The following is a 20,126-nucleotide window of genomic DNA, read 5'->3' on the forward strand; positions in this document are numbered from 1 at the left end:
AGACACGAGACACCAGACGATGTGCCAGCCTTCTTGCTGTTCGCCAAAGGGGGTAGACACGAGGCGGTGTGCCAGTAAGGATGTTGACCCCTAGCACAGCCTTCTCGCTGTTCCCCAAAGGGGGCAGACACGAGACACCAGACGATGTGCCAGTCTTCTCGCTGTTCCCCAAAGGGGGTAGACACGAGGCGGTGTGCCAGTAAGGATGCTGACCCCTGGCACAGCCTTCTCGCTGTTCCTCAAAGGGGGTAGACACGAGGCGGTGTGCCAGTAAGGACGCTGACCCCCAAAGGGGGTGGATTTGGGGGCGGTCCAACATTGATTGTAGGAAGGAAAGAGTGCCAGCAAGGACGCGGGGCCCCGAAGGGGGGTGGATTGTGATGTCTCACATTGGTTGGGGAGGAGAACAAACCATCATTTATAAGGTTGGGGCGTTATAGAGATAGATCTCGAGAGTCTAAGTGTGTGAACAGATCATACAATGATGTCACGAGCCTTGCACTCATTGTATCGTGTGTGCTACTACATAGTGAACAAGTAAGGTGTCATGGTCGTGTTTGTCAAAGGTGTATAGTCTATGGACGCATGTCGGATGTCTCAGTCATCCATGTTCAGGATGTGTTGTCTATGGCTGCATGTCGAATGTCTCAGTCATGTTTGTCAAGGACATGTTGTCCATGATCGCATGCCTCAATACGATCCACTTGTGAACGACAGTTCCTAAAAATCATTTCTCGTCGCCCACAAGTCCACAGGGGCGATGGAAATAGAGTAGAGTTAGCTCAAATCCGCCAACGAACGCCTCGTCCTCTCCGCCATTGTTTCTTATACTTAATTCTTTACTTCACTCTCTGCAACAGATCCACTTCATTTCTCCAATGGCGTCCTCGTTCATTTCTCGAGCTGCTCTCTCCAGCAACACCACCACCACCACCACAATTCCTTTTTCATTCTCTTCCTCCGTTTCTTCTCCCCTCCCATGGAGGTCCTCCCGCTCATGCACCTTTTTTCCCACCAATTCTTGCCGGAGGATCCCAGTTGTTCAGTGCAAGATCCGAGAGATTTTCATGCCTGCCCTAAGCTCCACGATGACTGAGGGAAAGATCGTCTCGTGGATCAAATCCGAAGGGGATGTTTTATCCAAAGGCGAGAGCGTCGTTGTTGTGGAGTCTGATAAGGCTGATATGGATGTGGAGACTTTCTATGATGGAATTCTTGCTGCTATTGTTGTTGGTGAGGGTGAAACTGCTCCTGTTGGAGCTTCGATTGGTTTATTGGCTGAGACTGAAGAAGAGGTCGCTGAGGCCAAGGCTAAAGCCGCGTCTAAATCTCAGTCTTCGACTCCAGCAGCTGATGTTTCTCCCTCTCCTCCGGTTGTATCTCAGCCGTCTCCTCCGACGACCACGCCGGCGTCGGATGGACCGAGGAAGATTGTGGCAACTCCTCAGGCGAAGAAGCTGGCGAAACAGCACAAGGTGGATATTGGATCGATAACTGGTAGTGGTCCATTCGGTCGAATTACTCCGGCGGATGTGGAGGCTGCGGCGGGAATTGCTCCTTCGAAGCCTGTTGTAAGCAATGTTGCTTCACCTGCGGCTTCTGAGACTGCTCCAGTGGCTGCCTCTACTCCATCGAAAGCGACTGCAGCTCCTTCCAACTTGCCCCCACCAGTTCCTGGCTCAACGGTTGTGCCATTCACGACAATGCAGGCGGCGGTGTCTAAGAATATGGTGGAGAGTCTTTCTGTACCTACATTTCGAGTTGGTTATCCGGTGTCCACAGATGCTCTTGATGCGCTCTATGAGAAGGTACACAGAGTATTTACGTGATTTAGTTGGATTTCGGGCTTTCTGTTACATCCGTTTGGAAATTATCGACATCTTAGTTGGGTTATTGCAATGATTTCAGGTGAAACCAAAGGGCGTTACAATGACTGCCCTCTTGGCCAAGGCTGCTGCAATGGCCCTCGCTCAGCATCCGGTTGTAAATGCAAGCTGTAAAGACGGGAAGAGCTTTACATATAATGACAACATTAACATTGCAGTAGCCGTAGCTATCAATGGTGGTTTGATAACACCTGTTCTTCAGGCTGCGGATAAGGCAAGTCGATAGTATTATAGATTAATATTGTTTGATATACTATACCAAAGTAAGGATACTGCCCTTGTTAGTATCTCGTTATTTATTTATTATTCAATGCAGTTGGACCTCTACCTACTATCTCAAAAATGGAAAGAGTTGGTTGAGAAAGCTAGATCCAAGCAGCTTCAGCCACATGAATACAATTCAGGTTCCAACACTTCTCTTTTTGTTGAATGCATTTATTGTACTTTTGGGCTTTAGGATAGTAAAACTGAGTTATACTGCCTGTAGGAACTTTCACTCTTTCCAATCTGGGCATGTTTGGAGTGGACAGGTTCGATGCTATACTTCCTCCAGGCCAGGTGCGTAATGAGAATTAGGCTTCTTATACTCGGGCAATGGATTTTTCTTGTCTTTATGATTCTCAATGCTGTGTGAATTATTCTATCTATGTCAGGGGGCTATCATGGCCGTTGGAGCCTCAAAGCCGACTGTTGTCACCGACGCTGATGGCTTTTTCAGCGTGAAAAGTAAAATGTTGGTGAGTTCTGTTTCTTCTGACAATTTGTTCCGTTCTCATCTCTATTTATCATGAATGCTGAATTTAAGGTTAGTTACTGTTCAGTCTCTGATCTTTCAGAGGAACTGTAAGCCATTAAGCCATCTAAATTACATTAAACTGTATTCACGAATCACAATCAACACAAAGATTCTCAATCTATTCCGATCTATCCAATTTAAGGGGTTTTTTTTGGGTTAAGTTTTGCCAAGGACTGATAACAACAGTTTTGCAAAGGCATGGGAAGCGTGGGAGTAGACATGCCTATGTTTAAATCGAGTTTTGTTTACTTGAGAATGAAAGACAAGTGTTTTATTTGTAGGAATGAGATCTGTAGGATGTGATTTAGATTTGTATCTATTTATATGTTTTGTACAGTTAATTTCCAATTTGGAGCAGAGCAGTGTTAGGATTAAGGCTTGGATTTTTTCTTTGATGTTGACACCACCTAGAATAAGCTCCCAAATGGAAGCCTTTACCTTTTAGGGGCGTTCTGAGGCAATTGCAAGTAAAGCTATCAAGAGAGGGAATGAAGGAAGAGCCTTTATGAGATCACCATACAGAGTGTTTGTTCAAGAAGAGATCGATTTGTCCTTGCCCCATATCCCAGAAGTCACGACTAGTGCCCATGGAGAAGTCATTGCTATCATTGGGATTCCTTCTGATAATAAGGTCCCAACAAGAAGAGGGAATCCGGGATTGGTTATTAAAAGCAAGTTGCTTTCCCAAGAGAGGGTAGAGTTTAAGGAAATGGGAGGATAGAGCCACTTCATCTTTCCACTGGTCTCGCCAAAATTGGGCATGTTTGCCCTTGTGAACATTGATTTTGATCCTTTTGACCATAACTTCCTCGTAATTAAATATCCATTACCTTCCTGATTTAGGATTTTCAGCCTAGCTTCTTTCCTTTAAATGTGGGCAACCCGATGGAAGGGTCTTTGGTGTTCAACCCTGTTATTCTGTTTTTAATAGCATTAGTTTAGTTCGTCGGTTATGAAGCTGATGAATGTATGATTTTGTGTTGGTTGGTTAACTGAGAACCCTAAGGTGGGTGACAGGCCTAATGTTGATTGGCATCCAACGCACATTTTCCCTAAACCTATATATCCACGACCTTCCACTCCTGTCTCAAATGTTGTAATAGCCTAAGCCTATTGCTAGTAGATATTGTCCTCTTTGGACTTTCCCTATCAAGTTTCCCCTCAAGATTTTTAAACGCGCCTGCTAGAATAGGTTTTCACAACCCTATAAAGAATGCTTCATTCCCCTCTCCAACCGATGTGGGATCTCACAATTCACCCCCATTCGGGGCCCAATGTCCTCGCTGGCACTCGTTCTCCTCTCCAATCGATTTGAGATATCACACATGTCATGGGCAAAAGCTTCTTGAATCGGATAGAAGGTGGTTACAAACTTCTCCATCCGGAAATTATTAGAAATAGCTACGTTCATACCCATGTTTCATATCTACACTTTGCAGAAGTTGGTAAAATTTATCAGTACTTCTGGTAGCAGTGTTTAATGTACAGCAATTCTTCTTCAATTCATGGTGTTCATTCTTTAATTATTTTATTTTGTTCCAGCTTCTTGCCTAGTGAATGCTGGCAGAAATCCTTTCCAGTCTATGCATACACCTTCTGTGAACCTGAACTGATGACAAATTCTGCATTTTGCAGGTGAATGTGACCGCCGATCATCGAATAGTTTATGGTGCTGACTTAGCTGCCTTCCTTCAGACCTTCGCAAAGATAGTTGAGAATCCAGAATGCCTGACCTTGTAGAAGTCCATTTTCAAGTTTCAACATCGCCTAAAACTTGCCTGCAAGAAGGAAAAAGAACAATCCAGATTCTCTTTTGGCCACGGAGTGATGGAAGTTTGAATTAAACTGAGCCTCAGAGGAATCCTTTTTGTGTTGGAGGTCCTATTGATATTTGATTTTGCTTAATATTTATTTCTATTTCTGAAATATTTCAGGAGCAATAATGAGTAGATTTTCTTTGTCAAAGTTACTGCAGACGGGAATTGTATTGGTAGAAACTCAATGGATGATGAGAGATAGTTTTGTCTAATCAACAAAGGTATTTAGTGTTCGTGATTCCAGCCAGCCATTATGTGTTGGTTTGTCATTCAAGGGTTTAATGCTTAATGAACTCAAATTTCTTGAGAGTTCCTTAAGCAATTTCTAACCTTTAAACTTGTGCCTCTGTTTAGATGTTAGAAAGTGCTGCCTGTTAATTGTCCAATAAGCACAATACTTTGTGATGAAATCATGTCGATGTTAACCCTTTTACTTTATTATACTCAAATTGAAAGGTAATGCGACCTTAAAGTTCCATATCTAACATGTTATAAATTCAATTATGTACACAGACAATAACACTAGACAAAACATGTATCATGAATACTTTCATGAAACTGTTAAGCTTATATTTGTTTGAAGCATCCATGGAAGGCTTCTTTTTGTGATATACTAACACTGTTGAGATGTGCTGCTTGCTCAGATAAGATAAAGTGAAGAAGCGGTTGTCCTCAGAAGGACATGAAAGTCACCAGTCCAAGCTGATATTTCTAGAAATGTAAAGCTTGTCAATATATTCTATGACCGGACCCGAAGCGTCGATATACCTTTTCATTTTCTTCTCTGCTAACTGATCTGCAATGGTGAATGAAAGAGGTGTTGTAATTTTGATTGTGTAAACAACAGATTCAGGTGTTCATAATTGAAAAGAGTAAATGAAATGCGCCTACTGGTCTCGTTGAGATTTATCAGAAGCTGCTCCCTCGTTGGAAGAGTATACATTCCAGCAGAAACTGCCATTCTGACTGTCCAGGGGTGGTAGGGCGCACAAACTTGTGTATAAGCTGTTGAAGCAGCTTCCTTTAACGAGTATTCTCTAGAGATACAAGGCAGCAAAGCTAGTAAGTTTTGACCTTTGCATTCATTATTAACCCAATCCCAACTTTTAGTTTAGAGATCTAACTTGTGGAGAATTGATATTGCAGGATTTAAGTGAACTTACTGAGTTTTGATTGCAGGAAGGAAGAGAAAAGGGGGACAGAGAACTTACTCAGTGGACATGAACTGTTCAAACAGAGCTCTAACAAGGTCCAAACCTTGTCTAACTCGACGTAGATTGCGAGAATTGCTTCCGGGTGCTTTAACTGTGTCATTTGCAATATCATCATCAAGGATTGTGAGCAATGTCTCGTGCTTCTTTGAAGCTTCCAAAAGATCACGCACCTGAAAAAGAAAAAAAAAAACCATCAAAAGGGGTGATTCCATTAGAATTTCCAACATCTTGTTGACCGTTGTGGCGAGGAAGTCCCACATTGGCTAATTAAGTGGATGATCGTAAATTTATAGGTAAGTAAATACATCTGAGGCCGGCCTTTTAGGAAGCTAAAAGTAAAGTCACGAGAGTTTGTGCTAAAAGTAGACAATATCATTCCATTATGGAGAGTCGTAGTTCCTAACATGGTATCAGAGTCGTGCCCTTAACTTAGCCATTTCAATAGAATCCTCAGAGTGTCGAACAAAAAAGTCGTGAGATGTAGTCAAAAGTGATTCAAGCGTCGAACAAAAAAGTTGTGAGATGTAGTGAAAAGTGATTTAGTGGCGAACAAAAAATTTGTGAGCTGTAGTAAAAGGTGACTCAAGTGTCGAACAAATTGTGTATTTTGTTTAAGGACTCCAGTGAAAAGAAGTCGAGTCTTGATTAGAAGTCGAGCATTGATTAAGGGGAGATTGTTCGTGGGCTTCCTAAGCCTAAGGGGAGATTGTTCGTGGGCTTCCTAAGCCTCAGGGGAGGCTCTATAATGTACTTTGTTCAAGGGGAAGATTGTTGAGAGGAAGTCCGACATTAGCTGATTAAGGGGATGATCATGAATCTACAAGTAAGAAAATATTGGTACAAGATCTTTTGAGGAAACCAAAAAGCAAAGTCACGAGAGCTTATGCTCAAAGTAGACAAATATCATACGATTATGGAGAGTTGTAACACATCTTTCATCATCGAAATAGACGAAGAATGAGAGGAGGAATATAACAACAACCTTGGAGACGTACTCTAACTCGGCGAATTTGAAGGCGAGGCCGAGAGAACTAAAGAGAACAGAGACGAGAGAACAAGCGTCACAGAGAACATCCAATCGGAGTTGTTGTGAGGAGTCCTCCTTAAAGGAACATACTAATTTGGCAAGCCCTTCGAAGGACTCGGCTATGGCGGAAAGAGGGGTCGCACCATTTTCCATTGTTATTCCTCGCCCTCAAAATCCTCCACCAACACTATATAATACATAATTTTCACCAACTCATCGCAAATTTCACAGTAAACGAGGTGTAAAGCAATGAGAAAGCCGTGTGTTGAAATTTGGAAGTAATCCAAAGGAATTCAACTTCCCCTTTTCTTCTGCCGGGGATTTGAATGAATGTTGTTTTTTTTATGTTTCTGGGAAGTTGCGAAGTTGGCTACGGATGCGGTTTGTCCAACAGAAAATTGAAAGTTTCGAAACGGTGAATGGAGGAGAGAGAGAGAGAAGAGAGAGAGAGAAGAGAGAGAAGAGAGAGAAGAGAGAGAAGAGAGAGGAAGAGGTGTATGGTGATGCCACTAATTTCGCGCCATTTCAGTGGGGAAGACAAGGTTCGTTCATTCTTCTCATCCCATCTTTGACCTTCTCATTCAAATTTGACAAATCTCTGTCCCTTCAAAACTGGAAACATTTACGTATTTTCCAAGTCACACATTAATTGGTTTAGATTTTGTTTTCTCAATTGAGTTGAATATGGGTCACTCGATTGAGTTGGATGGAACCCCACCCCACTTTTTGTTTGAATTCTTTTATGATTGAACCCCAAGCTAATTTCGGTTTACAACCAAGGAATACTCTCTCTATTGTTATGAGGCCTTTTGGGAAAGTTTAAGCTAATTTGGGTTTATAATCAAGAAATACTCTCTTCATTAGTGAGAAACCCAAAACAAAATCATGAGGAGTTTATAATGAGGCCTTTTGGGAAGCCCAAAATAAAGTCGGGAAATTTATAATCAAACATACTCTCTCCATTGGTATAAGGCCTTTTGGGGAAGCCCAAAGCAAAGCCACGAGGAGTTTGGAATACTCTCTCTATTACTAATAAAGCCTTTTGAGGAAGCCCAAAGCAAAGTAGTGTGGAGAGTAGTGTTCATCTAACAAAACTAATACTATACTCAAAATATATATTTTTTTAATCGTTATATTGATAATATTAAGCTTATTACTCAACAATTATTTAACAAAAAGACACTACATGGATAGGTACAAATGACAACTTTTCTTCCACGTCTCCTAGAATAATGAATTTGACCCCTTACTAAAGGTTGAATTAATTTTGAGAAAGCCTATATTTAACACCTTGTTGGCTATTGAATTAATTTTGTTATTTGGCCTTTTTACATAGTATGCATATACCAATCTTGCTATGAATAATGTTTTTCTTTTTCTTTTTTGTTCTTATGAACATTTATCCCAATCAAGATTGTAAATATATCCATACAGTTGATATTTCAATTAGATTTTAAAAAATTGTTGAAATCTATCTTCATTGAATGGTTGAAGGAAAAATTCATTAAAAAAATTCTAAACAAAAACTTGTTTATCCTAACTACAAAATTCCTTGTTAAACTCTGCGCCCAGAACAGAGACTTTCTGTTCCAAATAGAATTTCAAGCTCTATAACTCCCACTCTAGCCCTCAAACAGCCCCTAAAAGAACAAATCAAAGATAAAATAGTGCATGCAGTGGCGTAGGTTGACAACAATTTCTAAAAGCATTAATGGAACTTGTAGATTACATCAACAGAATAACAAAGCGGTTAATATTATATAAAAGAAGTACACTTCGACGATTGTGAGCATTCCAAACTTGCATGAAAAATCATTTGGTGTCAAAGGCAACATCATCACTCAACAAATAAAAGACACAAAAAAGGACGTAGAAAAAGTAGTTGAAAACAACGAATAAAATGAAGGGACTGTATATATCACATGAAGGGATGGCAGGCTCGAAGTATTGAGTTGCGAATTAAAATTGAAAAGGATAAAATGCATCTTCACATCTATATGTTCACAACAAGCACCATTCACAATGTGGCCAGAGGCGAAAAGAGAGAGAGACAGAGACAGAGACAGAGACAGAGACCCGAGGGGAGCACAACGGATAAATACACAGATTCTTTCCTTTTTGTTTTCTTGTTGGTGGATTGGCCGTCGTCATCATTTCTTTTTCCTTGTCCTTTTTGGGGGTTTCTTAAAATGGGCACAACGAAAAGAGAATGGACTAATTAATTCTGATTACCCTCAAATTCGTGAATATGATCTAAAAGGTAGTTCGCAGCCATTTCCTCGTTCTTGTTGCAGGCGAAGAAAACCTCCACCACTAGAGCTCTGTCGAAACCCAAATCCTCAAGCTGTTGGGGAGGGAAAGACAATTATCCAAAATATCAATTTAAGAAACAAGATGAATTCAGTTGTCTTTATCATCATAAGATAATAGAGAAGGTGAACTAACCCGTTGAATGGCTTCCCGTTCCTCGGGGGTTACAGTTATAGCCTGCGGCATAGCATCGGCAAGCTGCCCAAGTACATTCCTGAACAAGCTATAAATTATTAATACATAAACTTCCACCATTGTTTCAAATTGAGATGTGGGGAACAGAAATTTACCCTTCTCCTTCAAGAGGCTCATTAATCAAGCGGAGGAAGTCAGGTTGATGATCTTGAATAAGTCTAATAAGCTGAGGATTTTGTTTACCCAACTCTTGAAGCATAGGCTGAAACAAAATCAAGGAAACCAAAACTTGCATAAAATGGCAACATATGGCACCTTGCTTTTTTTCTAATACCTTGGTTTTTTTTTCTTTTTCTTTTTTTTTTTTTAAAAAGCAAGTATAAAGTGTACTAGATGAAGAACCTGGAGTATCTGAGGGTTAGCTCGCACCATAGCTCGCAAAGCTTGGAACTGAAATGAGAAAGAACAAATTTTCAGAGGCAACGCGTGGTGTCAGTTTGTATGTGGAGAGAGGGAGAAGGAGAGAGGACCTGAGGACTATTTCGTAGAAAATCAAGACTGCCGGAACTAACGGCTCCGGAAGCTAAATTAGGTACACCCTGAAGTAAAAAGGAAAAATAAAAATCATAAACTTCAAATTTGAAAACCCATAACATTGCTCATTATTCTTCTCTTTACCAATAATTGCAAACGAACCTATAAGTTGATTAATTTTTCTTTTCCTACCTGAGGAAAGAGATCTAATGGATTAGCATTTGGACCCGTGGCTGTCGCAGACGCAGGTTGGGCAGGCTGTGCAGGTTGAGCGGAAGGGTTGATCACTGGAACAGTAGACGGAACATGAGCAGCAGGTGGAACTTCAACTTGTTCAGGTATGCCCTACAGGAGACAATTTTGTTCAAATAATGCCATTCTAAACAATTGACCTTGCAGAGATAAAAGTATAGCCATTAATACTTTCATTCTCTGAATGTGAAGGAAGACCTAAAAAATAACAGTAGAACGGAAAAAATAAAGACATCTGCAAATAGACTTACAGAATAAAGGTAATCAACAGCCCTTTCTGGATTATTGTAAGCAGCACGAAGAGCTTGAACAACAGTGTCCCTATCCCAAATCCCTCCGCCCATGAGAAGAATCTGTTGGATAGTCTCCTCCAAGTTACTGCCCGCGACCAGGTTAGAAGCTGCTTGGCTGTAGACATCAGATTCTGGCCTGTTTATCACAAAGTACAAAGGAAATTTAGAAAACTTAAAAGTCCGAAAATAAAGAGCGAATAAACCTTTACATTGAATATAAAAGGTATAACGGGAAGGAAGAACTACTAACAAGACAGTGGTTGCAGGCGCCTGAGCTGGCGCTGGAGCTGGAGCTGGAAGAGAAGAGGTGGTAATAGTAGCCGGACTGAAATAAAGATCATTGTCGTAATATGCTACAAGAACAATTATTCTGGAAAGATATAGTGAAAAACATAGCAGATAGATCTGAACTCACGGTGCTGAAGTTGGCAGAGGAACTTCAGATGTTGAGACTGGAGTTGCAGCAGGTGCAGGGGCAGTGTTCTGTGGTGCCTGCAAGGAGGTCCTCCTTGTCATACTATACTATATCTACATTTTTTTCTTTAATTACATCTCGATCAGGAATATCAGTAGATAACTAACAGCATTTTATGGGAATAAGTAAATAATCACTATTGAAGAACACTGCACCAACTCCGAAAAGTTGGCAACAGAGCATCAAACATCATGCAACGTTTGTATATGATTACTTGGAGATGATCACATGTAGAACCGTTATGCTACATAGTCTCATAGAACCAATGAAAAATCATACTGTCAATAGATAATATAAGTACTTGAAGACAAATTAAGGACTCTACTATTTAAGCAATAAACATGAACTTCTTTAGAAAAACATCTGCCGAAAGAGACAGGTAATAACACTATTAGGTTTAATACATACAACAAAAATTAAGTACTGAAAAGCTTACACAAGAATTTGATACTAGTATCCAGAAAATTTAACCGAAAGAAAGAAAGGAAAAAAAAAAACAAAACCTACTGGACAGAAGTGAATTACAACATTTAAGGCATTCAGAGACACTGAGACTATCATCGCCATTACCACTGGCCAGTAAAAAAACATAGAATTGTTATTCCTTACCTTTGACACTGGTGCAGCTTGTGTGGTAGAAGACGTCCCACCCGATGAACTTTTATTCTACAAACAAAAAGATTAAAAAAAAAAAGGACTATTTGAGCAAAACAAACGGTAAAATAAAATAATCAAAAGGATATGAGTACAACTAACAAATCCAGATTTTTTTTGTCGTCAATTCAAATTCAAGTGCAAACAACAGGAACAATGCTACAAAACGTCATAACAACCAGATTTCATTGGAAAAAAATGAATGAAAAACCAGATTTCTTTTCTTTTCCTTCTTTTGAATGAAAAACCAGATTTCATTGGAAAAAAAATGAAAAATCACAAAAGGGAAAACAAAGGAACTACCCAACGAAGGGAATGCCAAAGAGATCCAATCCTGGAGAATCAAATCTAAGAAATAATAACAAAAATCATTACATCCTTGGAATCAGACGCTCAAAGGAGAGCGCTATCCCAAAAGGAAGGGTGGAAGATCACCTCCACCAACATCAAGCAACTGTAAAGATCACCTCGTCCAGATAAGAAGAATAGAATGCCCAACAATTTTCCTAACAAAATTGCTTCATCCAACCAAAGTTGTCTCTTTACATTTTTCTAGCTTAAAAATGAGAATTTTGTGGCAAAGCTGTTAAGAGTGGAGAAACACACACAAAAATATATATTTCCCCTTTGGGTATATAGTTCATCCTTAACAATCAAGAACACTTGTTATAGCCATCCCCAAATGAGGACAAAAAAGCATAGCCAGGTGCAATTCCAGTCTCCAACATGGTTGAGTAATCTATAGAACTTTTGTCTGGTTTATTAGCATATTACCTCCACTAAAGTAAAGCCCAGAAGTTAAAGGCTTTCATGATGAATTTTTGAAATTGTGGCACGTGGTAATCTAATATTTTTACTCACTCAATATTTATTTTTGTTTAAACATGGAATAATCAAGCTTCTTCTTCTTATTAGCATTTGTAATAATATAAATTTCAATCTCTCATCTCCCTAGAATTTGTTATTTACACAATCCTTTCAATTAAAAAAAAAAATTAGCTGTATTACCTTTGTTAACATGATTACAATAAAACTATTTTCTGCAACTTTATTTTCATCCAGTGTTGTGCCGTCTTTAAGGACTTTTCCCTGATGGATAAGCATCTGCTGTGCAGCAGGGTAAACATCAGCACCCTGAACAGTTTCTATGTTTTTCTTAACATCAGCAACCTAAAACCAACAAAACTCAGTTAATGTGACATTCAAAAAGGCAGAAGGAAAACATGGTGGCAAAACAGTTCAAAAAAATATAACAAAATAAAATACAACCATGTGTTTTACAAAATTTACCGAAGGTACCATAGACAAATTGCACTTATAAAATTGTGCAGTAAATGTCTACATACAACAATGATCAACTATTTATATGAAGATTTACATAATGCAGCTTATGTACTCTCTCTGCTTCATAGATGTTTGGTGACAGCAAGCAGCATAATTAATGCAGCAGCAATACCAAGCCTTTTAAGACTTTTAAAAGAGAAGGGAAATCAAATTAAGGGCCAGCAAATCTATTTAGATTTTTCTTGACGAAGAAACAATCTTTCAAGGAATATAATGGCATCCAAAAGACCAATCCCACAAAAGAGGAAACCCCTTTAGGAAAAGGGACAAGGGTCCCTCTCAAGTCCCCTATAGGTTAATTTTGTTTCTCTCCCCCACAAGCCCCACAAAACCGTGCAAATCCTTGCCATCACAAAAACATTCCCTTCTCTTGATTTGAACAGGTGAACACAAGGGTATTCGTAATGGCAATGAGGGAAAAACTCTTCGATTATCTCCAAAAGGCATTTGTGCCTAGAAAACGGCAGGTCAACCACCTAAAAATATGAACACAAAACACCAAGCAAAGTCACAGCTCCAAAGAATATGGACAAGGTCTTCGACCACCATTCGGCAGAGAATACAACAAAACGACCAATCAAAGTAGGCAATTTCCTTGGGAGATTTACTAAAGTATTAACTTCTTCATGTATGACTTAAACACATCTAATTTGATTGTGCCTCAAACCTAATGGGATTGGCAACAAGTAACAAGACTGAAATAGGCACAGTTTCTTTCCTTAATTCACCTGGACATAATTCTTCCAGTGCTTGCTTCGAGCAAGACAAAGCCAATATCAAGAGCCACAACCACGATAATGAGACTGGCATATGTTTTTTCAGAAATCATTGGGGGGAGTGGAAGTAATGTGAATTGACAAATATGGATATAAGAGAACTACTTGTTCAAGGCAGTGTTTACTTACAAATTAGCAGCTCATTAAAATAGATTCAGACATGACAGCATCCTCAAGAGACTGTTGAAAGAAATTAGAATACCAAGCTGCTTCCACAAAAGTTACTATTCATGTGGTATTAAAAGGCATCTTGGAGATGGGAATTGGTTGAACACAAGATTAGAGCACAGGTCTAAGTGCTTAAGCCCATAAAATTAGGAATGATGGAAGAAGGCATAAATGACAGAGGAGTAAAAACTATCTTCCGGTACAAGGAAGAGCAATCCTGGGTGAAATTTGGATCATACTAGTGATCACCAAGGTTGTCGTGACTTCCATACAAATCTAACATGTAAACCCCCACTAAGCTTGACACTAGGGAGCAGGTTGAATAAAGACGGTTTGACAAAACCCAAATTACAAAGCAAACTCCTCATTTAAAAGACTGTTTGATGTAAACGACAGTTGATGGTTTTGCTTCAAGTACAAAGAGAATTTCACTTTTAGCCTTAAGGACGTTTGCAGAACAGGGATTCTGCAAATATTAAGTAGATCCACGAGAAATAAAAAAGGAGATAAGTCGGGAGAAAATGTGATAGATAAGATGCAAGTGCTTAGCAAGAAGTGCTAAGGTTTCCCAAAATTCTATCGTGGGAATTGCATTACCTCACATGGTAAAACTGAAAGGATCAATTTTAAGGGAAAACTACAGTAGGATACTATATTGCTCGAGCACATATAATTCATCAATAGATGAAATAAAAGGAGTTAAACACTCTTAATCACCGAAGGTGCATTACATGAAAGAGCTCAAATTAGCAATTACTAACGAGATTATTCTTATCCATACAACGTTTATCTTCTGTATTTATTCAATCAATCAATCAATCAATATTAAACCTAACTTCTTTGTCTTTCTTATTGTTTTTAATTTAATATATCATATACAAAATGCAACCAACGAGATCACTTGTGGTCTAAGTCCACAGCGCAAACGATGACATCAGTTGTGAAGTTAGATATAAGATTGAATTAGCGGGCAAGAAAGTCGTACATCAACTATGCAACTTAATACTAATGGCAAAGCATAACAATCGAAACCTCCTGTAGCTACAAATGACAAGAGAAAAACTACTTGATGCTTTACTACAGAGAAAAGAAACGATCAAACGAAACACAAATCGAGTACAGAATTAGTGCAATAACAACGATGAACAATATGAAATTTCCAAATCACAACACAATTTAATCGTACAAAAAGCAGCAATACAAGAAGGAAAACAACGAACTACCATCGCATAAACCCTAACAACTAATCAATTGGAAGTAACAAACACACACCGGAATCCAAAACATAGTTGAGAGTCCTCGATTCCGAGTCACAGTCTTAATGCAAACGATTAAAATGAGAAACGAAACTAAAACCGATAAAGAAAGTAAACTAACCATATCTTGAGGCTGAACTTCGATTTCGAAGTGTGAGCCCTTGAGAGTCTTGACGAAAATCTTCATCTTCAGAACTCGATCGCGGCCTTCGCAGAGATGCAAGACCACAGCAGCACGTCGTACGCCGGATTCGAGAGAATTATGGTAGTACCCTAGAGCGAGCAAAGCCTCCGAACGACGGTAACCGAAAGCGCAAGCAAAGAGAGCAAGAAGGATTGGATCAGAATTCCGCGATTTTATATAGGAGAATGTAGAATCCATGATCACGCGCTAGTTGGAGCGTGTCAACTACGCTCTTTGAAAAAAAATTGATCAACAATGCGAGGAAAGAGCGCGTGTTGAACATGTAGTAGTTATGAGTTGGTGATGAAAGCTGGAAAAGTTAGTAGATTTTTTTGTTTTTTTGTTTTTATTTTTAATTTTTTGCATTTTGGATCCGACGTGGCCTTCGACTTCGAACTGTGCGTTTTTTTTGGAGTCTCAAATCACCGCTTGATTCGTTGAATTATATTTATCGTTTAAATTAAATTTAGTTTCAAATTTGTTAATTTGTTTTCTTTTTTTGGAATTACACGAAATTTCAGTTAAATTTGGAGAGATTCAAATTTAAGGAATTGTTATGTTATATTATGTTAATACTTTATTAATAGTATTAATCTCACATTTTTTAAGTATAAAAAATGATCGTGTCACACCAATACATTCCCGATCTTATGTCGATTGGAGGAATGTGGAAACCTCTCATTAGTCAACGTGTTTTAAAGTCGTGAAGTTGATGACAATACGTAACGGGTCGATACGGACAATATGTACCCGTGGTGAGCTTGGATTGTTACAAATGATGTCAAAGCTATGCATCGAACGCTAGCCCCCAACGAGAGTGGATTGTGAGACCCCATGTTGGTTGAGGAGGGGAATGAAGCATTTGCATTCATTATAAGGGTGTGAAAACCTGTCATTAACATACGCGTTTTAAAACTTCGAGGGAAAACCCATAAAAGTTTGGGTTGTTACACCAATACCAAAAGAAACCCCGACCAAAATTAAGGTGAAATCGAGGGAACAAATCAAATTTCTTAACCTACTAGACTAGCGGATGCGTTTAGCGTGAGAGACGTGTGATGATTAATGAAAGTGACCAATAGTAATGTGAGCCAGTCATACGAGAACGACCCAGCATACCTACCTGCTTAGTTCAAGTTTAGCTCATAATTAAACCCTAAACCCGAAACTTTAAACTTTTAAATGGAGAATTTTTTAAAGTTTAAAGATATATTTGAAAGAATATTAAAAATAATTTATTAATTGGCTAAAATCGTTTTTGAGTTAGTTTAAAATATGAGCAGACCAACTTGGACCAAGAGTGCACAAGTTGGGCACGCAGGGAGCAGGCCCTTTGTGAGCCGAAGATGTGCAATTGGGCTAAGCCCAACTTGGACCTGACCCTTTTGTGGTGGCCGATTTTGGTTCATGTTGTCAATGTAATCTCATGATGGTACCACGCTATGGTCCATGGCACAACCAATTAGCCATTTAACCCCTTCAAAATCACTGCTAAATAAATGAAATAATCTCGAACCATATGAACATAGCTTAATCTATAATTATGTGCTATTAAAACTAGTTAACCAGAAATTTTAACTTGTTTAAGAGTAATTGGTTTGAATTAGACACAAAATTAAATATATTTAGATAGTAAAATAAATAAATAACGTAAAAGCTATCACATACTATACAAGAGGAAGAAGAGGCATGTGGACGGTGAAAAGTAAAAGGATAAGTAACTGATAAAAGTAAATATACCTAAAAGTAAAATAGAAGATTCCAAAGACTCAAAAGACTAGTACTCCATTAACTCGATTAACACAATGCAATTCGATTGGATAGAGTTGAATTCAAATGTACGATAATCGTATGTGTAACTTGATTTACAAGTTATTATAAAAAATATAGATGTGCATTCACTGAAGAACACTGTTGGAGGCCTTTTGGGAAGCTTAGAACACTGTTGGAGGCCTTTTGGGAAGCCCAAACAAAGCTGCTCAAAGTGGACAATATCATAGAAGATTCGTATTCGTCTAACATAGTATCTAGATAGATTGGTAAATCTTCAAATGTCGAATTAGTCATGCTGAACAAAGGACTCCAAAAGAAACTTAGTCATGCTTAACAAAGGACTCCAAAAGAAACTTAGTCATGCTTAACAAAGGACTCCAAAAGAAACTTAGTCATGCTTAACAAAGGACTCCAAAAGAAACTTAGTCATGCTTAACAAAGGACTCCAAAAGAAACTTAGTCATGCTTAACAAAGGACTCCAAAAGAAACTTAGTCATGCTTAACAAAGGACTCCAAAAGAAACTTAGTCATGCTTAACAAAGGACTCCAAAAGAAACTTAGTCATGCTTAACAAAGGACTCCCGGAGTCAAGCCTCGATTAAAGGGAGGTGGGCTAATTTAGGGAATTATGGGTTTAGATTAAGGGGAGGTGGGCTAATTTAGTGAATTATGGGTTTATAATTAAGAAATAAGAAATACTCTCTCCATTGATACGAGCTATGAAGTCTTCTGGGAAGTTGAGAGTTTATAAGTGGAGCATATCATACAATTGTGAAGAATAGTGTTCCTTACCAACCCAACCTAAATTATAAGACTATGGATTATAAACCATAAAAAAATTACTCATGTATTTCTCTTAGGGTCTAATTCGAGCAATCGGTTGACTCGGTATATACATATATATAAAATAATTTAAATATTTTGTAAAATTAAAACATTTGGTGCCTAACCCTTTATTTGGTTCATTCCTCATTCGTCAATATTTCAAATAAATAAAAACATAGAAATTGCCGGACGGCAAATCTCGCGCAAATAGAGTTTGAAGATTTCGAAGTTCCTTCAATTTGCAACCCAGAAATAAGAACAAAAAGGGGAAACCATAAGAATTTGTGCAATTTGCGTAATCCTGTGTTTTAAATAAGAAGAGAACGAACAAATTTCTATATTCATCTGCGACATCTGTATCAGTCTAGTCCTACAGTCCTTTCCATCAACGGAAAAGCATTTACAAATCGGCGATGTTTCTACCTACTGCGCCGGCAGAGATTCTTGCCGCCAAAGAAAATCCGAGTTCTCCGACGCATCCAAACACAGATTCGAATACTCAAACAGTCCATCAAACGCCACATACGCCGCCGTATCGCTTCCGCTATACACATCTCCGCCTTCCAGTTCGAAAGCGTCATAGTTCGGAATCTGATCCTCAAACCTCCACATCTCTCCGACTTCCAACGAATCACTCGAAACTCTCGCAAACACAGCCGATTCGTCGAACTCCTCCTTACTAATCGAAGTAACAGAAGGCGGAAGACCGAGTTCATCGTCGGAGGCTTCCAATAGATAACCTAACTCCGGCTGAGACTCACCGGAATCCACCGTCAAATCCACCACCGGCACCGGAGACGACGACGCAGTGGCGATTTCTTCCTCAAAACTCCTCATCAACGAATCGAGATCTTGAGTCGCTGGTTCAGGATCGGACTCGTCGAAAAAACCTAAAAGGTCATCTCTGAGTCGCTTCACCTCGGGCGAACCGTTCTCCGACTCAGTAAACTCAGCCGAGTCATCCCGATCCCGCTTCTTGGAAATTTGATTCTCCATAAGAACAAGAGAGAGAAACTAGGGTTTGTTCTTTGAATTGATTTTGCAAAGTTCAAACGGATAGACGCGACAAAGAACGTGAGACAATTAGGGCGGGGATTCAAGGACGGGATTTATATAAGGGGGACAAAGAAGAGAGAGAAGGTAGAAGGCGCGTGGATAATGACGTAAAACGAGCGCGTGGGAGCGTATACCTATGCTAATCAAAGACGCTTTGCCTTTTTCTTTTTTTCTTTTTTAAATTTATTTATTTATTTATTTATTTTTCTCTTATCCCTAAAAAGAAAATTGTTTCCTACGGAAAATTCTACCCACCTCCGTTTCATTTTCGTGACTTTGTCCGGTTTCTGTTTTTGAAAAAGAAGAAACAATTAATCCAATTCAATTCCATTTACAAGTCCGCAATAGTGGGGCCGCTATCCGGGTCAATGACGGTTCCGTTTTTGTTTATTTTAGTTAATTTCTTTTTTCAAATTTATTCAAAATTTAAATCTTTAATAAATCTAAAATTATAAATTTATAAACATAATATAATCAGATTATTCCGTCTAAATCCCCAAGGGGTATTTTGGTAATTTTGTTTTATGTTTGCTTTTGGTCAAATGTTTATTTGCAAGCAATGGGAATTAGAATATCCAAACTCCATTTTTCTTTTCTTTTATTATTTTTTTTTTCTCTTTCCCCTTTGTGGAAGACAAAATGTGGATTTGATAGGAAGCCACTTGCAACCCTTTATTTATTTAATTAATTAAATAGTCGTCGTTATATATATTAACGTTGCAAGCATAAATTGTCTCTTTCTTTCAACTGGTAAACACGTCAATTGAGAAAATGTTTCACATAGTTACAAGGAATGTTTGGTTCCTGTTCCCTCTCTAACTAAGGCGATATCTCACATATTTATATATATTTTATAATAGTTCAAATTCATCCCTAAGAGATATTCTCCACTTCATCCTGTTATGTTAAAAATGATACTCTAATATCATGTTAAGAATGATAAACATAAGTGAGATTGAAAGTACATAAAAAATACTTTGACTCCGATACCATGTTAGACATGATATTGTCCACTTTGAGCATAAGCTCTCATAGCTCTAAAAGACCTCATCCCAATGGAGAGAGTATTGTTTGTTTATAAACCTATGACCATTCCTTAAGTTAGCCGATATGAGACTTTTATCATCCAACACTATTAACCAAATTCTAAACATATCGAAAAATCTAATTGATTCTATCTAAAATATATTATAATATATTATGCATAGTTGTCAACCTTACCGTTTTAAGATGACACGAGAGATTTTCACACTCTTATTTATTCATATATATATATATATTATTAATAAATAAGAAAAAAAGGAAAAAATTTAATAGGGGAGTTGGAAAACGTGAGGTAGTGGGTACTAA

General features: G+C 38.5%; 4 protein-coding genes across 4 annotated transcripts; 1 reads left to right on the top strand and 3 right to left on the bottom strand.

The window, feature by feature from the left end:
- Window positions 1-737: 737 nt before the first annotated feature.
- LOC111802232 (dihydrolipoyllysine-residue acetyltransferase component 4 of pyruvate dehydrogenase complex, chloroplastic) lies at window positions 738-4,608 on the top strand. Its single transcript, XM_023686524.2, has 6 exons — window positions 738-1,808; window positions 1,909-2,100; window positions 2,203-2,290; window positions 2,374-2,444; window positions 2,540-2,623; window positions 4,318-4,608. Exons 1-6 carry the CDS (start codon window positions 879-881, stop codon window positions 4,420-4,422), a joined length of 1,470 nt encoding a protein of 489 aa, XP_023542292.2. The 5' UTR covers window positions 738-878; the 3' UTR covers window positions 4,423-4,608.
- A 306-nt stretch (window positions 4,609-4,914) lies between these two features.
- On the bottom strand, window positions 4,915-7,225 carry LOC111802233 (ACD11 homolog protein-like). The gene is made up of 4 exons (XM_023686526.2): window positions 6,696-7,225; window positions 5,711-5,883; window positions 5,391-5,536; window positions 4,915-5,295 (listed from the first exon to the last, which is right to left on the bottom strand). Exons 1-4 carry the CDS (start codon window positions 6,891-6,893, stop codon window positions 5,189-5,191), a joined length of 624 nt encoding a protein of 207 aa, XP_023542294.2. The 5' UTR covers window positions 6,894-7,225; the 3' UTR covers window positions 4,915-5,188.
- Window positions 7,226-8,636: 1,411 nt separating this feature from the next.
- On the bottom strand, window positions 8,637-15,266 carry LOC111802298 (ubiquitin receptor RAD23d). The gene is made up of 12 exons (XM_023686608.2): window positions 15,059-15,266; window positions 12,402-12,563; window positions 11,349-11,405; window positions 10,680-10,756; window positions 10,515-10,589; window positions 10,223-10,400; window positions 9,912-10,064; window positions 9,716-9,784; window positions 9,588-9,635; window positions 9,341-9,447; window positions 9,186-9,264; window positions 8,637-9,084 (listed from the first exon to the last, which is right to left on the bottom strand). The coding sequence occupies exons 1-12, from the start codon at window positions 15,122-15,124 to the stop codon at window positions 8,959-8,961; spliced, it is 1,197 nt and encodes a 398-aa protein (XP_023542376.2). The 5' UTR covers window positions 15,125-15,266; the 3' UTR covers window positions 8,637-8,958.
- Window positions 15,267-18,001: 2,735 nt separating this feature from the next.
- On the bottom strand, window positions 18,002-18,797 carry LOC111802016 (uncharacterized). Its single transcript, XM_023686275.2, has one exon. It carries the CDS (start codon window positions 18,714-18,716, stop codon window positions 18,144-18,146), a length of 573 nt encoding a protein of 190 aa, XP_023542043.1. The 5' UTR covers window positions 18,717-18,797; the 3' UTR covers window positions 18,002-18,143.
- Between the last annotated feature and the right edge of the window lie 1,329 nt (window positions 18,798-20,126).

This window comes from Cucurbita pepo, chromosome 9 (genome assembly GCF_057944985.1).
Source record: "Cucurbita pepo subsp. pepo isolate OVF chromosome 9, ASM5794498v1, whole genome shotgun sequence".
Classification (NCBI taxonomy): domain Eukaryota; kingdom Viridiplantae; phylum Streptophyta; class Magnoliopsida; order Cucurbitales; family Cucurbitaceae; genus Cucurbita; species Cucurbita pepo.

Excerpts from the sequence above, each read along its gene's own strand:
- LOC111802233 (XM_023686526.2), bottom strand. The coding sequence starts at position 6,893 with ATGGAAAATGGTGCGACCCCTCTTTCCGCCATAGCCGAGTCCTTCGAA. Across the intron at positions 5,537-5,710 it reads GAACAGTTCATGTCCACTGA|AGAATACTCGTTAAAGGAAG; the intron begins GTAAGTTCTCTG and ends TTGTATCTCTAG. Across the intron at positions 5,296-5,390 it reads GATAAATCTCAACGAGACCA|ATCAGTTAGCAGAGAAGAAA; the intron begins GTAGGCGCATTT and ends TCACCATTGCAG.
- LOC111802298 (XM_023686608.2), bottom strand. The coding sequence starts at position 15,124 with ATGAAGATTTTCGTCAAGACTCTCAAGGGCTCACACTTCGAAATCGAA. Across the intron at positions 12,564-15,058 it reads AAGTTCAGCCTCAAGATATG|GTTGCTGATGTTAAGAAAAA; the intron begins GTTAGTTTACTT and ends TGTTGGTTTTAG. Across the intron at positions 11,406-12,401 it reads TTGTAATCATGTTAACAAAG|AATAAAAGTTCATCGGGTGG; the intron begins GTAATACAGCTA and ends TTTTGTTTGTAG.
- LOC111802016 (XM_023686275.2), bottom strand. The coding sequence starts at position 18,716 with ATGGAGAATCAAATTTCCAAGAAGCGGGATCGGGATGACTCGGCTGAG.
- LOC111802232 (XM_023686524.2), top strand. The coding sequence starts at position 879 with ATGGCGTCCTCGTTCATTTCTCGAGCTGCTCTCTCCAGCAACACCACC. Across the intron at positions 1,809-1,908 it reads TTGATGCGCTCTATGAGAAG|GTGAAACCAAAGGGCGTTAC; the intron begins GTACACAGAGTA and ends CAATGATTTCAG. Across the intron at positions 2,445-2,539 it reads CTATACTTCCTCCAGGCCAG|GGGGCTATCATGGCCGTTGG; the intron begins GTGCGTAATGAG and ends TATCTATGTCAG.